General features: G+C 39.2%; 1 protein-coding gene across 2 annotated transcripts in view; it reads right to left on the reverse strand.

The window, feature by feature from the left end:
- Positions 1-21,723, reverse strand: part of SDF4 (stromal cell derived factor 4) — a 34,174-nt gene that overhangs the window by 8,518 nt on the left and 3,933 nt on the right. For both annotated transcript variants that reach the window (XM_084651960.1, XM_084651961.1), the window contains 4 exons: positions 21,150-21,519; positions 11,146-11,282; positions 9,791-9,904; positions 387-545 (listed from right to left, as the gene is read on the reverse strand). In XM_084651960.1, the coding sequence (XP_084508086.1) occupies positions 387-545; positions 9,791-9,904; positions 11,146-11,282; positions 21,150-21,457 (718 nt within the window). In that variant the 5' untranslated portion in view covers positions 21,458-21,519. The remainder of the gene's footprint in view (positions 1-386; positions 546-9,790; positions 9,905-11,145; positions 11,283-21,149; positions 21,520-21,723) is intronic.

Genomic DNA, 21,723 nt, shown 5'->3' on the forward strand with positions numbered 1-21,723 from the left:
GGTATAGCACGAGGAATGCACCAAGCAGGGATAGGTGGTAGATAAGACAAGGGTTTGTTTATTGGCTAAGGTTTCCGATGCACGAGGGCAACATGCTTTGCTAGAAAGTATATAACCTTTGTATAATCTATATTCGTGGTCCCCCCTGGCTAGCAGGGGGGCACCACGCTCGAGCGTAATAAACTTAGTGTTTTTTGGGAACTCTGCTGTTGTGGACTTTGTTTCTGTGCCTCAGCCTAGATTCGAACTGTGCGTGTCCTACCAGGTGTAATTCGCAGCATTGGTGTGCGTGTCCTACCAGGTGTAATTCGTAACACTACCATGATGTAACATGTCCCCAAACAGTAAGTTTTGTAGGGTACACAGGTCCCAAATAACTGACATACCTAGATCACGGATGATTTCTTTGACCATAAACTTCAGCATCCCCCTACTATGCTCCGGATGAAGAAAAGACAAGAACTCTTCCTCATTCAGTAACAGGTCAGCAGGTGGATTGTCAGCTTGGTACCAACGGTCTTTCAGGTTATCTAAAACTTCCTGTGCTAAAAAAAAAGTGTAATAATCAGCCCTGTAAACTTAATAGTAGTATAATATTCTGTATTTGGATAATATAGATTTTATTTACAGTTGTTAAAATACAACACAATTTTTCATGAATGAATTTATGTAAGATAGACTGACCTGTTAGCTGGAACCTGGTTTAATACTTCAGGGTACTAAATAAGTAATCTCTTACAATGATGGAATGTTTCACTCCAAAATATCCCCAACTATACAAAGAAATCATTTCCTATGCCACTGAAATATAGCTACCTTTGGGACAAAAATAATTTTAGCAAACACTAATACTACAAAACAATTTAGTACAGGACATGGAGAGTATTGAGAGAGCCAAAACAATGGGGTTAACACTTCTTTGTTTGAAAAAGAGTGCCATGGTATCTTTAATGGCAACAAGTTGTCAGACTCAGTATTTTGGTTTTATGGCTTATCTAAAAGATCATCTTTAGCAGCACAATACCCCCTACCACCATGCTGGTAACTGGTTCAGAAAAGACAAAAGACTGTCACCTACTAAATCACAAAAACACTACACCGCTTAAGTGTTCATTGAATGTCCCCAATCCAAACAGACTTCTCTGAACCTGATTTGCTCTTATAGATTTTTCAGCGTATCTACCAAGTTAAGTTATTGGTATTGGTACTCTGCTGGTATTCTGTGCAATCCTTACATCAAGATTTGAGGACTCCAGTAACTCAGAAAGAGGCTATGGGCCTATTACAAGAGTGGGTAGGTAAGATTGTGTGGCCTGCGACATGCAGGAGGTCAGGCTAGATGATCATGATGGTCCTTTCTGATCTTAAAATCTATGAGTTTATGAAGAAAGTCATAGGCACTCTCAAGGATCTGTTCCTTCCAAGTTTCTAAATTCTATCAATTTCAAACAGCTAGAGCCATACTTAAAGTTTGATTAAAAGAAAAAAGGGGGGGGGGATGGTTCCACTCCACCCCCCCATATGTACCATGTACCACAAATGTACCTTATGTCTGAATCATTTTTGACTCAGCCTTCAAAAACAAAAAACAAGAACACTCCAAAGACCTTGGTCAAAGACTAAACCTGTGAAATTTCAGCCCAATAGATGAAAGTTTTGGAAACTTATAAAAGACTTAAACAGCTTAAAATGGAACTGCTGTGGCAACCTTAACCATAGTCATCACTCCAGCTGCACAGTAAAAACTAAATTTACATTTCAATGAGTTTGGAACTCCTCTCAGTAATCCAAGTGTTCTATATTAGAATTGGAGTATCTGAGAATGTTTTATTTAAAAAAATTGGTTGTATTATAGAGCCAAACCTTGCAAATTCTTCAGTTATGGTTAGAATCTAGTAAGTGGAACATTTTTGCTGTAAGGAGCGGATGCAAATTTAACCACACATGCACAGAGTTATATCGGAACAAAAAAGGCCAGCTTACGCTTCTGTTCCTTTCATTTTTTTGCACGTGTCATATGGCTGACAAGCATTTTTTTTTTTTAAACGCGGATGTTTTCCTGAATTTGACTGACTGAAAAAAATTACTATCCGAACAATAGTTTCCACTGCAAGTACACTACAGAGTTGTTTTTTAATCTGCAATATAATTTACAATACACATCTAGACAGTCTGGGACTGAAACTGAACTTGAAGGGATTAAATACATAACGTTTCTCTCCTCCTATTTTGGGCATTTTTAAGGACAGAAACACTAGAAGTCCAGCCTCTCTCTCACACCCACCCACCATGCCAACAAACATTTAGCAAGACCCAACAACATTCTACATAATCCTGTGATGCAAGTCCAAAATTAATGTGTAAATTCCTTGTGACAGGGATCATGTTTTATCTGTTTTGGGAACTGTCTAACACGCTTTTGGGTGCTGTTAAATTATAAATAAGGAAGAAAGTATCAGTTGCCTCTATAATTCTAGAGCCATTTCACAATTAATGATCTTTCCCCAGAATTTAGAACAGGGTTTATCACAGAGGGCGGGAGGAATCCTTCAAATGGTCTTAGTATGTACTCCAACTATGGGGCAAGTTTGGAAACAAGCACAAACTACAGTTTACACTGTTTATTTTTTAAACTGAGGTTCCCTCTGTCCATTTCTTACAACAAGTTCTCCTTCCAGCTTTAGAACATGCTAGTCAGAGTAATACCAGGAGCCAGCCAGAAAGGAGTTAAAATAACCAACGCATATTTTGAAAAGGAGAACTAGAAAATCCAAGTTTCCTGGGCAACTTTCTTGCTCTCAGTAAGTGCCTGATCCAATGACTATTGAAGTTAATGAAAAGACTACCCACTGACTTAAATGAACTTTGGATCAGGCCCCTAAAATAGATTCTGATGTGCACATGGCTGCTCATAAGCATCACTGAGCATATATTCGTTGCAAGGTTTGCTTACAGTCTTATCATTGACAACCCTAAATATTTAAAAATCACGAGTCGGGCTCCCTCTAAAATCTACATAGGAAAAGGGCAATTTTGTCACAGGTGAAGTGAAATTATAGTTTCAACCTAGTCTGCCGCACCAAACTACCACCCAGTGCCCTTACACTTTGGATGTCCCAGTATCAGAATGGCAGGGATGTTGCAGGTCAGCCCTATGTTGCATTTACACAATTAGTGAGTAAGAGTGCCATCCTTACACATAGCCTGGACCTTCAGAGCAACATGATGAATATTTTATCTAGACTATCTAATCAAAATAAGATATTGTACAGAGAGACTAAATGAAAAGTAATTCTGCCTGTCCTCATCCTCAGGAAGTGGTAGACAATTAGCTTAATTTTCTCAAACAAAGCTCAGTTGTCTGTTGCCCAGGTACTAAAATTAACTGTACACACAATTTCCTTATTCAGCAAATCTTAAAACATTTTTATCTGATCAGCATTCCTGTAAACTGTAGTTAACCACAATGCCATAAGATATGGCAGGGAAAACACCTGTATTGCATAAAATTCAAAGGCCTATTTGCATTTTAGTTGCCTTTTGATGAGTGGAAACATAACCCACTTTCAAATGACTAATTCCTGCAAGGAAAGACTAACAGTAAATTTAATACTTTTGAGACAGGAAAAGAAATTACTCCTTAAACAGTAACCATGTTTAGAACAGCAACAGGTGGGGTTCAACACAAAACTGCAGAATGGCACAGAGCAATGTTCAATCTCACTAACCTGAAGAATCTCTTTTTGCATAATATGGAAATGAGAAGGCTTTGAATTGATCTGATTTTGCCGCTATATTTGTAGTATTCGTTGAGTGCTAGGCAGACAGTATACACTTCATATAGTTTCTTGCATATATTTTGTGTTTATATATAAATGATAATGTTCTGCAAATTGCAAATCCCACCCTCTCATCATTTTAATAAACAAAATCAACAAAAATATTGCAATAGGACTGAAATTGCACACTGTTTTACTAACTAATCAGCTCGCTATGCTATATATTTGTCCACAAGAACAGAAGAGCAATGGAAGCATTCAGCACCAAAATGGAGAATGTTTTCTGGATTTGGTCCTCATAAGAGAAAGAGACCCAAAACCCTGGCTAGTAACAGGGACAGTGTTAGTTCAAACCCACCGTTATCCTAACAGCTTTGACAGATCTTCTGTTACCAAGTCTTAAGTATCTCCTAAGAAAAGACCACCCACTATGCAAAAACTGCAGTGGAGGAGGGGCATGTCACACTGTCTGGAGTGGTTGACTGAGAGTGCCAACCTGTCAGTTAAACTTGGCTAGTCGGAAAATACCTGTCTGTGATGCTTAAAAGGGGCTAACATTTCTTGCTTTGGGGCTTTTCAGACCCTCCCACATCTCGGTGCTCTCCAGAGGAGTCTCTTCCTTACTGTCCCTGACCAAATCAATTAAAGGGTCAGTAAACGTTCCCTTATCAGCACAACAAATCATAGTCACTCCCATCTCCGTTTTGTGGTAAGCTTTCCATCTATTGACAGGTACAGTTTGTACAGCTCCCTTGCCATGGGGCTTCTTGACAATGCTTCCCAACAATTGTGCATTTTGTTTTTCCTCACTAGAATCTGCACTAACACCAAATCACCAATATCACATGATCTTTCTTCAGGACGCCTATCATACCAAGCCTTCTGCGATTCCTGACTTCTTTCCAGGTTCTGTTGCAACAGATCCATCACAGCTTGTAAATTCTCTTTAAAACAAGTGACATACTCCCCTATAGGTTGTCTTGTCTCCTCAGTACTACCCTCCCCAAAGCCTCGAATTAAATCTAGGGGTCCCCTAACCTGTCTCCCATACAGGAGATCAAAGGGGGCAAAGCCAAAAGACTTTAGGGGGACACTTCTGCATGCAAATAGCAAATAAGGGAGTAACGCATCCCACTCCTTCTCTCACCTGGTGCCATACATTTTCAGTACAGCTTTCAAAGTTCCATTAAATCTCTCCACCAGACCATTAGTTTCTGGATGATAGGGGGCAGCCTTTAAATGCTTCACTTCAAACAACTCCCACAACTTTTTAAAGACAACAGACATGAAGTTTGCACCATGGTCTGACAAGATGAAATTCAATAAGGACAAATGCAAAGTACTCCACTTAGGAAGGAAGAATCAATTGCATACATACAAAATGGGAAATGACTGCCTAGGAAGGAGTACTGCGGAAGGATTATAGCGGATCACAAGCTAAATAAAAGTCAGTGTAATACTATTGCAAAAAAGAAAAAAAAAGAAAAAAAGATCATTCTGGGATTGTTGTAAGCAGGACACAAAAAGTAATTCTTCCATTCTATTCTACGCTAAGGCTCAACTGCAGTAGTGTGTCCAGTTCTGGGTGCCACACTTCAGGGAAGATGTGGACAAATTGAAAGAAGTCCAGAGGAAAGCAACAAAAATTATTAAAAGGTCTAGAAAACATGACCTAGGAGGAAAGATTGAAAAAACTGGGTTTGTGTATTCTGGAGAAGAAAAGACTGAGGGGGGACATAACAGTTTTCAAGCACGTAAAAGGTTGTTACAAGGAGGAAGATGAAATATTGTTCTCCTTAACCTCTGAGGATAAGACAAGAAGCAATGAGCTTAAATTGCAGCAAGGGAGGTTTAGTTTGGACATTAGGAAAAAACTTCCTGTCAGGGTAATTAAGCACTGGAACAAGTTACCTAGGGCGGTTGTGGAGTCTCCATCATTGGAAGTTTAAAAGAACACGTTAGACAAACACCTGTCAGCAATGGTCTAGGTTATTACTTAGTCTTGCCTTGAGTGCAGAGGACTCAACTAGATGACCTAGTGAAGTCCCTTTCAGTCCTACTTTTCTTGGATTCTATGACAATTTCCCTGGGAAAACCGACTTGCTAAAAATGGTGAATAGGGCAGTGGCTACCATCGGAGCTTTGATATTAGATAAAACTGCGGCTTCAGGATACCTGGTGGCAGAATCCACCACACCAAGTATATATTTCTTTCCAGTCCTGGAAGGCTTAGATACTACAATATCTGCAGACACTCTGGTAAACACCTCTTTGATTATAGGCAATGGCTGTATAGGAGCCTTGCAGGGTCCCTTTAATCTCTTACACTTCTGACCATAAGTCAGAACTCTTACAGTAATTTTGTAGTGTCTCAAACATGTGAGGGCAATACAAATTCCGTTTACACCTGTCACAGGTTCTTTCCACTCTTAAGTGTCCTGTGAATGGACAATCATGAGTTATCTGCAGCAACTCTCCTCTATATTTCTCAGGCACAACTACCTGCTTGCAAACCTCACCAGTATGTCTCCTTCTACCAAAAAACAAAAACAAAAAAACTATCTTTTTCTTCCCCAGCAGGGGTATTATTCTGAGGCGCAACCCTCTCTTGGTCCAGAGAAGGGTCGGCTTGTTCAGCCTTCACAAACTCCTCTTGAGCCTCACTTAAGTTCAGAGCAGATTCTGGCCACAGCAATGGCATTTTCAAATTCCTCCTCTGAAGAAAAGTTATTACACTCAGCAAAGAACTGAGGGCATTCCCCCAGCCCCTTTCCAGTCCTCCCTGCTTTGTCTGTGGACAGAGGAGCCCTCTTTCTGGCTGCGAGTTATAACATTAACCTGCTTAGACATGGCTAAAATGTTACTACCTATTAAAATATCAGCAGGAAACAAATTCCTGATGCTACCATGACCTCACCCTTAAAATTCCCCTGCTCAGGGTGGATCTTAGCCAGAGGCACAGTCACAGAGAACTCAGTCAAAGCATTACACTTAAACTCTTACAGGGAGTTTTGTCTTCCTCTCACCAAACTCTCCTTAACCAAAGTGACTTGGGGATGCTGTGTCCCTCCAGCCCTTACAATCTATGACATTTAACTTAGCATCCTTAATACATTTTTCATTACCTTCCCAAGACTCAGTCCTCAAATAGTTCACTGGCTCTTCCTCCTCCTCTACTGCTGAGCCTGGGGCAACGGTCGTGGCACTAACACCAAGGGTTGGGAGTGTAAATTGTGGGGGAATCTAAGCTTTGGGTAACTTGATTTTATATGGCCGGAGTCGCAAGGCACCTCATCCACTTTGCCAGGCTCAGAGCTTCCCTCTCTGATAGTGGGAGTGGCCTGGAATAAATCAGCCCCACTCTGGATGGTGTTTATTTTGCCACTTGGGGTTTATTTCTCATTATTTTTGAGGTAGGTCTCGGGGCAGGCCCAAGTACTCCTCCACCAAACAAAAGAAACAAATTCATAACACAAAACAAAGGGGAATATATTTTATTACCCCCTCTCTGGGGGTGGGGTAGCCTTGTTATTGGCCCCAAGGTGCCGGTCCTTCCCCTAAACAGGCAGTTAGGTAGCTTTCCATGTAGGAAGGAGTGCAGCCTCCTACCCTAGAGAAATCTTTCTCCCTACTCCCACTAGCCCTTCAGCAGCTTGCCTCTCCTCCTCTCTCACAAGAGAAGTGGTTTTTAAAAGGTCCCAGGCAGCCTTTAACTGGACTCATATGTCCCTAGTTGACCAGAGGTAACCCCTTTTCAGCTTATAGGGAAAAGGGCTTTTATCAATCTAGAACTAGTATACCTGCCTTCCATGGAGTGTGTTGGTGATAGGAGTGCTTTCCTAGCCATCTCCAAGAGTTTTCTGTCTTAAGAATGAAGGTCTCATCTGTATGGGTGGTAGCCCTGAGCTTTGACGTTCTGGACTGGTTCTGGTCTTTGTAGTTGAATGTGGCAGGTATACAATAAAAACCTGATTTGGCTGGGACAAAAAAACAAACAAACCACCACTCTCTTTATAACTGTCCAGCCTAACTTCATCACACTGGGAGCCAAGCAGTGTAGCAGACTACCTGCCTTGCCTTTGGGTAAGGGGCTTTAAAATCTGGCCTTCCTTGAGGTTTTTTTTTTTTTTTTTTAATTAAAGTTGGGGTTAGGTTTATTTCTAGACTCCTCCTCCCCCCTCTTAACCTGGGGGACAGGGGGATTTCCCTTCCCTTGGGATTTGCCCCTACCCCCCTTGAAAAGTCCTGAAAGGATAGCTTCAAATCAGCAACTGAGAGCTTTGTGCATACATTTTGACTAGGCAGCAGGGAAAGGAATAGAGGTGGGGCACGAGTACCTTCTGCCCCAGATGCCAGAGCCACTGACTGGTACAGCTGAAGCTCCGGGCAACCCAGGAAGAACGTGAGCACCAGAGACTGATGGTGGAATTGCAGATCAAGGAGAAGACGGAAACCCAGGAGGAGGAAGCTCACGAAAGATGCATGGAACTAGAAGCTGAGGAGAGAGCACACCTGAAACAGATGGAAGCTCACACACTGCAGCTCAAAGAACTGGAGCAGCAAAAGCAGCATCCCCAGCGAGTGAGTATACCTCCACTCAGGGAGAAAGCCTGCCCAATTTATCAAGAGACTGACTGTACAGAGGAGTTCCTGTCCATCTCTGAGCGACTGTATGGTATCCACAAGATTTCAAAGGATAAGTAGATACCAATCCTCTTGACCAGAATAACTGGGGAGGCAAGACGAGTTTTTAATGATACAGAGGAGGGTGATGCTAAGATGTATAAGAAATTTAAAGAAAATATATTGAAAAGGTTTAAGATTACATCTGAGTCCTATCAATTTGAAGTATAGGAATCTTAAAATGTTTGACAGTATCACTCATGTTGAATATGTGCATAAAATGTGTAATTTTATGAAAAATTGATAATAGGATCAGGGGCTATGAAAAACTCATCTGATGGTACAGGAGCAGTTGTTATGGGTAGTTACAACCTTCCACAATTATGGAGGCTGCAGAAATTGCTATTGAATATGTTGAGTCAAGGGGTAAGGAGGTGGGTACGCAGAAACATATAGATGATCTGGTCTGGTTTCCAGCTATGAATTTGTCAGTACTCAGCTGACACCTATAGACTTGGTAAGAGCTGGCCCCTGGTTTGCCAGCATCACAGGGCACACTGGATGAACGAGGACAAAGTTGAGACTGCCTAACCCACCTTCACTTTGGACAAAGAATTTGACCTTAAGTCTTCAGAAACAAAAAGCTATTGTACCAACCCAGCACACAACCCAGCCCAGGATAGAGAAAAAGAATTCACAGTAGAACTCCATTTATCCAACCCTCCATTATCCAGCTCTCGCAGAGGTCCAGAAGCAGGCACTCTCTCCTGTGGCTGCTAGATGGTGCTGCAGTGTTGCATGTTCCCATTCTCCAGATTATCCGATCTGGTCCCAGTCCCCATTAGACTGGATAAATGGGGCTATGCTGTATTTCTTTTTTCACACGACCATTCCTACTTCTCAAAGTAAACAATGACCTGGGCTAATCTGCACTTGCTGTAGAATACATTGGGCACAATAACCAATTTATTCTGCCTTCCCCCCCACCCCACCCCTCCATCTTGCTGTTCTATTGAGAAGTGAATTTCCCAGTTTATAAATCACAGCTAAAAAGGTGAAAATTGCAAAACTGAAATCTAGTGATCCTAAAAATGTAGGGCCCAATCTTTATAGGATTAGAGGGCTCTCAAGGACCTGATCATGCAAGGTGGTGTTTAATGTTCAGCTCCTTTCCTCTCTTCATTCTTGGCAGCAGCTTCTGTGGCATTTCACCTCTGTCTCCTTTCAAAGCCAAAGCAGATGCAGTCTTACAGCTGGAACAGTAGTCCTGTACTGAGTCTTGATTTCTAAGCTGCCAGTTCAGCCAATTTACTGCTCGTCAAAGAACTGGAGCAGTACAATGCTTTTCTTAGCAAAATATGCTGGTATCAGCAACTGAAAATACTTACTTTCTTCATCAATTTTTAGCTCTTCATTGTTTTTCATCTTCTCTGCAATCTCTTTTTCATTAAAGCCCTTGCTTGCCAAAAACTTTATTTTATACTCGTCCCAAGACACATGGCCTGTAAGACAGAGACATATCTCAGACGTCAAAAATAGTCTAACATTTTAAAATCCAAGCTTCTGGTCTTGTTTCTTTTGAAATCATCTATTAAAACCCTTTACGCATCTGCAATCTGTAAGAACCACATCCATTCACATTTACTCATAACCACCCAACACTTGTAAATTTCATTGGGAGCAGTGATAACTAAGTAGCTTCCCAAAGAGTGATCAAAGATCTAATAGCTACGTTTATCTGGGTTAACTATACTGCTTTTGCCTTACCTTGTTATCATTGAATCTGCTCTCTTGAAAGAAAGCAAAGTCAATTAAAACACCAACTCTAAGGCCCTGATAACCCTGGGGATTTTTTTTTTTTTTTAATTCCGACCGTTGCCAACACCAGCACATCTCAGCCAGCATTAGTAATGTTGGAAGCCCCAATACTGATATGCGTTTTTAAATTAGAGTCAATTAGACCTGCCCTGAGCAAGGTTACATGATATACATGACGTTAAAAGTGACTGTGGGAGCAAATGAGAGCTCCCAATATTACTAATGTTGGTAAAGCTGAACCAGAGATAGCAATCATGGAAAATATTAAGAAAGTTTCTCCTAGTGCAGTCAAGTCTTCAGAGAAGAAAAATCCTCTATTGTCCTCCCCAGTGAATGATACAAATGTAAAGATGAAACTGGTCTCATGGACTTCAAAGGGACTAGGACAGGGGTGGGCCAACCTGAGCCTGAGAAGGAGCCAGAATTTACCAATGTACATTTCCAAAGAGCCACAGGAATACATCAGCAGCCCCCACATCCCGCGCCCTGAGCCTTCCACCCACCAGCAGCCCGCTGATCAGCGGCTCCCCCACCCTCCCGATCAGCTGTTTCATGGCATGCAGGAGGCTGGGGGAGGGAGAGCGAGGGCACGCCAGGCTCAGGGGAGGGGGTAGGAAGGGGTGGAGTGGGGGCAGGGCCTGGGGCAGAGCCGGGGGTGAGCCGTGCGCACCCCAAGCACACTGGAAAGTTGGCACCTGTAGCTCCAGCCTTGGAGTCGGTGCCTGTACAAGGAGCCGCAGATTCACCTCTGAAGAGCCACATTGGCTCTGGAGCCACAGGTTGGCCACCCCTGGATTAGGATTTGGCCTATGATGAGTGCTTCAGAGCAATTAAATGTGCAGCCCATAGTCAGTTTGACCTCTAGCTATAATGTTTTTAGATGCCCTAGAATGACTATTTCACAAGATAAATGTTGTTCTCCTACCATCACCATCAGGGTCCACAGCTCGGAAATGCATTTTGTTCTCTTCCACAGCTTCCTGGAAATGCTCTTCTGTCTTCTCCATGATCCAACGCTGCATCTCTTTAGCGCTTATTTTTTTGTCCCTATTAATGTCTACCCTGCAGAGGAAGATATGAGAACAGTTAAGAGTCCAAAAATACCCCAAAACACTAGACATGTCACTTCACTGCCCACTAACAAGAACAGAAGACAGTTAAAACAGAAGTGAGATGGTTCAGTTTAATTACAGAAAAAAATATTACTCACCACTTGAGTAATATATTATTTAACACTGAGCCATTGACTGAAGAGTAAACATTTCAGAGACAGCTATAAAGTTACCTGGGAAATTAAAAATGGCTAAATGTAAAGTCTGAATAGATGAGTGGGCAGAATGAGACAAACTCCCTTAATAGGATCAGTTATTTTCATTTTAAGATTATTTCTTTCACTGTTCAGGACGGCCATCGTGTTCTAAGTACGCTTAATTATCTTTCATTATCCTGTAAGTTGGCAACATCTACCCAGCTTTTAAAAACTGCAAAGTTTTTTTTTTTTAATAAAGAAATCACAGACAGAAGTACACTGCATGGTCCATGCTACGCTAACTCTACCTTTCCTAAACTTAAAGTGTAATTGTTTCTGATTTTTCAACTTGCTTGCTATTGTAGACTCTCACTAGTGCAGATGTCTCAGCATCTTTTACTTCTTGCTTCCTTCTAGATCCTTTCTTCCTCTGAGTTCACTGCAATATCTCAATTCAGTGTACTCCCAAGATTGTCTCCTGCTGACTTTCAGGATTTAGCATTCTTTCCCCCTCCTTTTTTATTATTAAATTCATAAACTCTCCCTCATTTACTGGGAAGATGAGATGTCCCTTATGCTTAACCATTTATTAGAAAAAGCTATAGTCATTAAGAGAATGAAAATAAAGTGAAAAACCTTGGTGCATGAGCCTCTAAAAAGGTTTCTCAATTCCTTTAATGTTATTGCTGTAACCTTAAGAGATATCCAGAAGGTCTTCTAACAATTATTTTTTAACCCTTGATCCATGAAGACGACCATTGTTTCTACATGTTTATAGGATGGTTGACTGAAAAGCGATCTTACAAAAGTTAAAACTGAGGTAATGGACATCTGCTCCCTGTGAGTCTCGCCAGTCACATCTGCTTTCCTTTTTTAGTACAAAGACAAGATATTTTTATGTTCACTACTGGTCAAGTGCAGAACCATAATCTATATTACATTCAGACTCATTGACCAAATTGCAAGATATGTGCTAATTGTAAAGTCTGTTGGCAATGATGGATAAAAGAGCAAGAAGTTTGCTCAGTTTTTAGAGAACAGATGAGACTGTACCATTGGCAGTTAAAATAAATCATATTTCAGTTACGCAAATTTAATATATCATGAAATGAGAATAAGTACGATCACCCAAATGTCATTTTTAGAGTCCCTTTTCTGAACATATCAACAATCCAAATGTAAGTGAGCATCAAAAACAGAGAAGACATTTTGTTGACATTTAAGAACCTATTTAAAGTATACCAAAACCACCCATGTTAAAATTTTAAGAAGCGTATACAGACACAGGCTTTACTTCATCTTTTTATCTGTTTTCATCACTATCTTAAGACTTCAAAAATTTATCATTGACACTTAGGTTATTTAATACGTTCCTCCACCTTTAAATGTCAACTCAAATGTTACAGTTAGAACAACCCAAACATCTGATCTTTTTTAAATGTTCATCTGTATTAAAAAGTGCAACATTAAAGTTTTTAATTACTGTACTGTTTTCTCACAATGTAAGTACATGCACACACAGACTATCAGACTCACTGTGGCAAGCAGTAATTTAGAGCTGACAATAGTAAAATATGTTCATCACACTTGTACATACATTATAGTTAAGCTATCCGAGTAATGATATTTGTGATATTTTGGTACTGAATAAGTAACAAAATGGCAACAGAAAGGTTTATCCTTAACTTTGACACCTCTCAATTGCATTAGACCAGATCAGAAGCCTACAGCCACTGCACATGACCTCTATTCAATATAGAAATGTAATAATGGCTCCCAAATAAGACTGTCCATTTAGTGATTGTAAAAAGGCAGCATTCTTGCATTTGCCTCTATCTAGTGGCCCATTAACCCATTCCTCAGTTCTCTATATGGTATTGCTTTTCTTCACCACTGTGGTTCCCAAGAATCATCCAGACATATTGATTCAATGAATTGGTACACCCAGTGGTAAGGCTGGCCATATTCCTTCTGACATCTATAAAGCATCATATTTTTTAGGCAAACAGTGCGCTTACAACTGTACAGAACAAGACATGGTCCCTGCTCTGAGCTTATAATCTAAGAGGCAGAATGGACCATCAAAATAATAGTGCGTGAAGATATCTTATTTAGAATGGACTATTGAAAACGATTCCCAGTAATAGTAATGAAAGGTTAGCTACTGGGTAACATGGGGCTAAAGCTGTACAAACAAAGATGACAAATGATACTAGTACAGCCTACAATTCACGAATATTTAAGTAATAGAGAAAGTTTTGCTAAGAGCTCTGAGAAGACGACAGCAAAGTGTTCAGCTAAAGGGGAAAAAACCCAGATCTTAGTTCAGAAATAATGTATATTCCACAGAACTGTAGCCTACATGATCTTAAGAGAATTTAAGCTTCCATGTAAAGTGAACAAAATATACAGAAGAAACATAACTCAGCGTAGACATTCCTCAGTTGTCTCTGGGTGGAAAATGCCTGATGCAGGATGATAATCTTTCGACACTTTGCCATGCATCAGCTCTGATAAATACATTGGTTCCTCTTGTTCTTCAAGAAATACCATTAATATTACAGCAAAAATTAATGTAGCATTTCATAAATTCTGTAGAAATCTCTCCAAGAAATTCCAGAATAAGAAGTCAGACTGAAACACCTTCCTCTGACAATAATCCTGAGTTCTCAACAACATAAAATACAAGACAAATGATATTACATTATAGTTCACTAAACTGTGTGCTTTTTCCACAAGAAAATTACAGATTTCCAAAAATAGATGGTAGCTGCTGCAATATGTGATAACTGTGCCATGGTCTGAATGCACTTTAGTGACATCCAGTGTAATTCACAAAAACTGTTACAAAGACCATTACACTTAATAAGCAAACAAACCCAGTCAAGGTTAGCACTCTTAACTGGTGGCAATAAGTTTAGGTATAAGGGAGAGTCAGGGAGTACACATGTACCATATTTCATTGTCCATGCACAGCAAAAATAGTTAAGAAACATTAGTATTAATGTTTATATCGGGCCTTTAAAGATAAACACAGTATTTCTGTTAAAAGGAACAAATGTGGCCTTACTACAGGTGTTCCATAGGAGAAGGCTTATTACAGAAATCCAATTTATTTGTAGTGAATCAAGCACAGTACTGACCAAAGTAACAAAAACCAGCCACCAACTGAGAGTTACCTAGTGGCCTACATGAAATGAGCTTGGTGATCTCAGCCTATTTTCCGCCCAGCAGGAATCCACATCACAAAGCATCACAACTGGACCTTTGTGGCAATCTCAGCAGACAGGTCAATGACTGAACTCCCTTCTTATAACTAGAGTCCATTCCCCACATCAGGTTTCCAGGCACATTGACATAGCCATTTGGGGAAGACTGCATTGCTCCTGCTGTATATATTAAGATTGTCAGACTAGCAATTTCCATTAGCTCTAAATACAGTTTATTTAAGAACAAGACTATTCCCATTGCATACAGATAATGAAAACCAGACTCAAAAAGGTAATATTTAATAATGAGAACAATGTCATTTATTTACAGTTAAAGTGATATACAAGAGTTTGCTAGACAACTTCTTTAAATCTCTAGATGCAGCATACTTTAAAAATACACAGATCATGACAAATAGGACAACTATCAAGGTAGGTAAGGTTTTTAGCTAAACAACCCATCAAATCTAAAAGTCTAACTTCATAACAACAAGCAAGCTAACATGTCCCCTGAGCTTCATTCTACTTTCAGTATAATTGTCCAAATCTACCACTGCTATGGCTATAATCTCATCATCTGCCTTCCCTCACAAAAGGATAGGCAATGACATTATAAATGAAAATTGTGATTAGGTATACCAGATGTACTTCAACATTATCCCCAAATTATGCCCTTTTTAACTACTACATTAAAACACTCCATTGGTTTTGGCAATCCCCAACATAACCACTCCCCTACTTCTATTCTGAGCGATAAGAATAATAGACCTCAAATGCTATGAGAGCTTACAAGCATCACTAAAGTTCAGCCTCTTCCCTTTCAGTGCTTGTACGAACCCCACATGCTCAGCCTCAAGAAGGAGTGAGCTCAGGAGTTTCACAGGAGAAAGAGGGAAACAACCTTACCCCTACACATACTGGAAGCAAACAGGATGCAAGTTTTCTGGCTAGGGACCCCATGAATGATTAGTCAAGGACTGGCATTCAATTGCCAAATGTGTGTGCTTATAAGGGGTAGGAGATATCACCAAAATATGAGAAATTAAAAAGGTGAATACTCACTTTCCAGACACGCACAGTGGTAGATTATTACCACAAAGACATCCTGACAGGAAACCACATGTACTACATTACTGAAATGGAATTACAAAATTCAAACTACAAAACAGATTTAATTTAATTAAACTAAGAAAGCCCACCCTTTACAACTGAGATTTGTGGTTTGAATTCTGGCATCCAGTCTAGTCTATGGTAATTCATGGTATGGCCACACATTGAATACTGAATATCTTAACACACTTCTTGGCCCATCAAGTGCCCAGATACTCACCTTCTTACAGAAAGATAAAAAGATAAGCAGATATGTTTATATGTTATGATAATCTTATGTTCTTATGATATGCAGCAGGAATTTCTGCATGAAGTGATCATTTTTGGCCAAGACTTCAATGACAGATGTCTTGTCAAAATTAGCCCTTATCCCACTGTACTTCCACCAGAAAACAATTCAGAGGACTTTTTTGCTGTCGTTGGTTTTAGAGACAGATAAATATGGAGTTTTTTGCATTGACCCAGAAATTCAATTTAGCATGCTTTTTCCATAACAAGAATAAAAAAATTAAGTAGTTTGTTTAATAAAAAAAAAAAAAAGAAAAAAAGAAAAGACTACTTAACATCCAGGTTTCAGAATTTATGAAAATATCTCAAGTCTTTACAACAGGCAAGTTACTGTTTAAATCAATTAGCCCATTGGTATGTCTGAATCTTGAAGATCATACCCTCTCAGTTAATTCCCCTGTGGAACCTGATAATTAGAAATAACTTTGCTCTTATCACAGGGAGAAATTGAAGTTTGCTGTACCTCTCCCTGCTTTCTCTCTCAGTAATTGGACAGAGAATGAAGAGCCTTTTAATACCAGATTCACAGGGTTTTTTTACTTCCCCATACACCCCAAAAAACCCAGAAAACACCACCGCCCCCTGGTGATGCCACCAAAAGTACTGGAACAGTCTGTTTTTAATACATATTAGTCACTACATTTAGAATGACTTTGTGCTAGCGGGACATCTTATCTCCGCTAAGTGAGAGTAGCCTCAGAAACAGAAGCCAAGACTGTTATGACAAATACCTTACTCTCTTCAATTACATAATCTTATCTATTCCAGGCTCTCGAAAATCTCTGAAAAGAAAAAAAAAAAGTTTATGAATGTAATTCAAAGAAACCTAAACTGTATCACAAGGAGCACAGCCTTAGAAAACCGTACAGGCTAATATGAGAAGAGGACTAGTTAAAATGCAATGAGACTGCAACTGTCTGTGCTACATTGAACACAGAACTTATCACCACATTTTGTCTAGCTCACCCCATCATTTTTAAATATTACATAACGTATGACTGTTGGAACAGCTACAACAGTGAGACATTTCATAGGCATGTATTCTTACTTCTTAGGTCTAGTTTGTTATAGATGGTTGATGTGCAAAATCTAATCATATTATAAAATTTGTATTTTTCAGATCTGAAAGTTACCTTAAGTTCCATTTAGATATTCAGCAAATTACATCATTGGGCTTACCCCACAAGACAAACGGCATTTGATCAAAAACATTAATTACTGACCACAAAAATGTCAGCTACTATTTTGTATGAAAGAATGGCTGTGTCCCTAATTAACTTGATCAAAGCACACTTTGGCTGATAAGAGTGATACCAGAGAATAACAGACAAGGCCAACCAAATTTTCTGGTATGGGAAAAGTCAAGTAGAACATGAAAATAACACATTTATTTTAATATATTTAAAGAAGAGTCAGCTGCAGAACACAGCTGACAGATCTACTTTGGGCACAGTTTACTCTAAACACTAGCCCATTAAAGGGGCTTTAGTTGTACTTCGCTAAATATAAAAAATTCCAGGCTCAAAATTATAGAAAAAAAATTCTAGTCCCCTGAACTTTAGTCACTTCAACCCCATTGTTGGTTCAAAGACCGCATCAGTTAAATATCTAGCTATTGGGTCAAGTTATCCATTTAAAAAGACAGCATCCCCCAATTGTACAAGACATGGGAGGATGCAGGGGAGCCGGGAACAGTCTCATCTCCAATCTCAATCTCCATCTTTATGTAAAACTGGACCTATACAAGATTACTCCCTCATACAGCAACTGCTGCTTTTACCCACTCATCTCAGAGTTTCAAATTTCTGTCTCAGTCTTTAGATTTGAAAACATGCCTCTTTTGATAAGATCCTAAAAGATCCAATAGATACTAATTTATCTAGAAGAATGTGGATAGGATAAAAACTCTACCTCTGAGTTACTATTCCTTTTTTGGAAAAGGTATAGTGTCTCACCTTGTTCCTTAATCACCCCATTAGACAACATGCTACATACTTTGAGGGTACCATTCCAAGTGGCATATAAATAGATCCAGGAACTTTAGCTGCTGCTCATTAAAAAAGAAAAGTAATTTTTTTTAAAAAAGTCTTTAAGAGAGGCATTTTCCTTTTCCCAAAGACTCCTTACCCCTGGTGAAAGGAAGGTCATTTTTATCTTCCAACTCAATCTTTAGGAGTACATCTGGAAAACAAGCTTAATTCCCTAAAGAATTTGGCAAACCTTCTAATCTGATCTCTCCGAGGGAACACAATGTGGAAAAGCACTTGAATTAGGTCGATAATCATTTCTAAGGTCAGGACAGAGGTGGCCAAACTGCTTTTGACCTACCAAGGCAGCCTCCATTGCAACAAATAGATAAAAGCAAAGGGAGACTGCAATTTGTGATTTACAGAAGTCACTAATCAACATCTGAATCTGCTAATCAGCTTTCAGTTTCGTTATTGCCAGATGTTTATTTGATACAGGCTTAACAATAAATCCTTAATTTGTAAAACTGTCAGTGGAGTGATTGGTTGAACAGATTAGCAATAAATGATTTTAGTTTAAGTGTAGAAGGGTAAGCCAGGATAAGTATACAAATTGGTTAGCATTTGAAAAATAAGCTTTGTGTTAACCCTTTCAGACATCTGCTGTTGAGAATACAGCACAGATACAGCAGTGTTTTTCATTAGTAAGTTATGTTTTCAGAGCTGGGTTTGTTGCACTGGCTAAAGAGACAAAAAGTTTTGCAAGGTTCTAGTCTACCATGAAAAAGAGCTATGATCCAAGCAAACCAGCCGATGAAGTGAGCTGTAGCTCACAAAAGCTTATGCTCAAATAAATTTGTTAGTCTCTAAGGTGCCACAAGTACTCCTTTTCATTAGTTGCCAGGAACTCCCCAGTCTGACACAAACTCTCTTTAGCCTTGAGCAATCCTCTTAACATCTGTGCCTCAGTTCGTCCCAGGTTTAAAAGTAGAACAATAAGTGACCATCTCATAGGAGCGCTGTGATAACTAAAGTTTAGTTAGTGATACAACATTTTAAAGGTGTAATATTAACTATTACAAAATGCATTTCTTATAATGATCATTAGAGTCCTGTAAATCCATGGATATTTGCTTTATATCCGTTGAGGCAGCTATCCGCAGACCATTTTTGCAGATTGGATGCGGATACAAATTTTGTATCTGCACAGAGCTCTAATGAGAGGGGTGGTGTCATTACAGCATACCACAGAACTATCCTGCTCCCAGGAATTGCAAATCAGACATTTCATGGAGCAGATTGCTTTGTTTGGCAGGGAGAACTGAATGCTAAATGAGGACCTTAAAAAAAAATAAAACAACCACCCTCAATGGAGTTGCATTGACAGCACCTACTGAAGAAGCAACACCCTGTTTTCCAAGTGTTGCAGTGGCTAAAGAATAGAACTGCTGCATGGTGATAAACAGAAATATCTGGGGAAATCAGCAGTCTTCAAAATTGCAAATGCATAGTCACCTCCATCATTGCCAGATACTCAATTACAAACTGTTCCAATAAAAATTGATTTCAAAGCCTCCCTGCCAATTCCAGCATAATTAAACAAAATGAAAAAACTTCACATATTCAAGATTTTTTTTTACTGCCACCAGAATTACCTACAAATATTAGAAGTACCAACTCAGTCCACACTGTTATAACAAATAAATCCACGGTCACAAAACACAAAGAGAAGCAACTCTGCCATCTAGTGGTAGTGACAATTCACTGTGGTTTTATTCTTCATATGTTCTAGTCTTAAAACTTACACAAGTGCACTTTACTGCACTGATTTCCATGTCTGCTAAAATAGGAATTTATCTAGTTATTGATTTAAGCCACTCCTAATAGAACAAAAGGTGCTTTATAAACAAATACAAGAAGTGGGCACATTTTTATGCTTAAAATAGGATTTTTTTTTTGTTACATTAGAATAAAAGCCCATCTAGTCTGAGGACCTTCAAGTAATGATGTTTAGCATGGTGTCATAATTTAAATATTATACCTTATCTTTCATTATACTTCCCTTTCTAAGCTCTGGGGAGTTGCCTACATATGTTTAACTGCAGCAGTAACAGAATTTTATAAGCTCTTCAGGAACTCATGAAGAATGAAGAAAGGGAGAGAAATTATTTCAGTTTATAAATACTTGGGATGGACCAAGATACTAAGGTTACAGGAGTTATTTAATCATTTAAACATATAAAATACAAGGAAAAAAAAGAGTCAGACATAGTATCAACTTCAAGGGGCTTTTGAACAAAAAGGGACTATACATGCTATGGGAAAGTGAGCTTTTTGCTGAGTTTGTCTTTTTTCTTTAGTCCTGATTCTCTCCAGAATATTTTCTTTTCCACTGATAGTATTTCTGTGGATCATACCAGAAGGGAAGTAAACCCAGGCCCAACAGCACCTCTAAACAACATATATTTACACATTGATTAAAACAGAGTAACAGAGAAATGAAGCGACTTCCCCAAGGTCACAGTGCAGGTCCAGTGGCAGAGTATAGAATAGAACCCATGTTTTCCAATTCACAGTGCAGTGCCCTATCCTTTGGAAAATTCTACGACACTAATGCATGAGACTAGAAAATGAGCCTGACTATACCCAAAGCACTCAAAATCCAAAAAGTAAACAAGCTGGGAGGGGGGAAAAACCTCCTAAAATCTTTCAATTTTAGTAATCCAAGAAGTTACTTAACATTAATTTTTTTCACGTGGGAATTTCATTTTCTGTGGTGGATTTTAACAACAATCTAAGGCCCCAACCCTGAAAGCTGATTAAAGTGGTTCTGCATGGGCACTGGAGGTGGGGAGAACCGCACATATTAAGCCCCACTGATTAGTTTAAAGGGTCAGGGCCTAAGTTAGTTGAATACTTTACTAACATAAATGTAATGCTTTAGGCAAGGTTGCTCATTCCTCTCATTGTAATCATCCTTCAAAAAAATCTTTCAAGCTTGTTTTTCAAAGAAGTTTAATTAACTGAACATAGAGGAAGTAGAGAAAAATATAAATGCAGCGGGATTGGTTGCATATTTTTCTTGATACACTACAACATAACTTACTTTGAAAATATGGCCATAAGCTTCCTTCTGTTTCTTCTTGGTTCAGAATCTTCATCAAACTCTTCCATCTCCTTTCCTAGAAAAACCTCTTGATGAAACTCCTTGTTAAGATGTCCATCCATCTCCATTTTGACCCCATTCAGGTGGTCTGGGGGCAGGATCTCATTATCATCTTTGCTGTCAACAGCTTTCTCTTTTAAGACAGAATTATTTGCAGGCCTGGCATAGACATCCATCAGCAGGAACACAAACAGGAGGGACAAATAGAGAGAGCCCAAACTGCAGAGGAAGGCTTGTTTTGACATCATTGTTGTTGTTCTTGTCCAAAATATTAACAAATTAATTTATGGTGAAAGAGAGATTAAATGACCTGAAAGTAGGGGGGAAAAAAAAGCAGAAATAAGGAACCTAAAATTGTAAAGCTACAATTTTATTTTAAGCTCCAAATCTAAATGTAAAAATCCAGCATATTCTGTTGGTCAACATTAAAAGCTTATCTTAAATGACAGAAGCCTGTTTTGCAATTAGAATAAACGAATGTTGTACAAGTAACTAGAGTAAGAAACAGGTTTTG

The sequence above is a fragment of the Lepidochelys olivacea genome (genome assembly GCF_965140295.1).
Source record: "Lepidochelys olivacea isolate rLepOli2 genome assembly, chromosome: 18".
Classification (NCBI taxonomy): domain Eukaryota; kingdom Metazoa; phylum Chordata; order Testudines; family Cheloniidae; genus Lepidochelys; species Lepidochelys olivacea.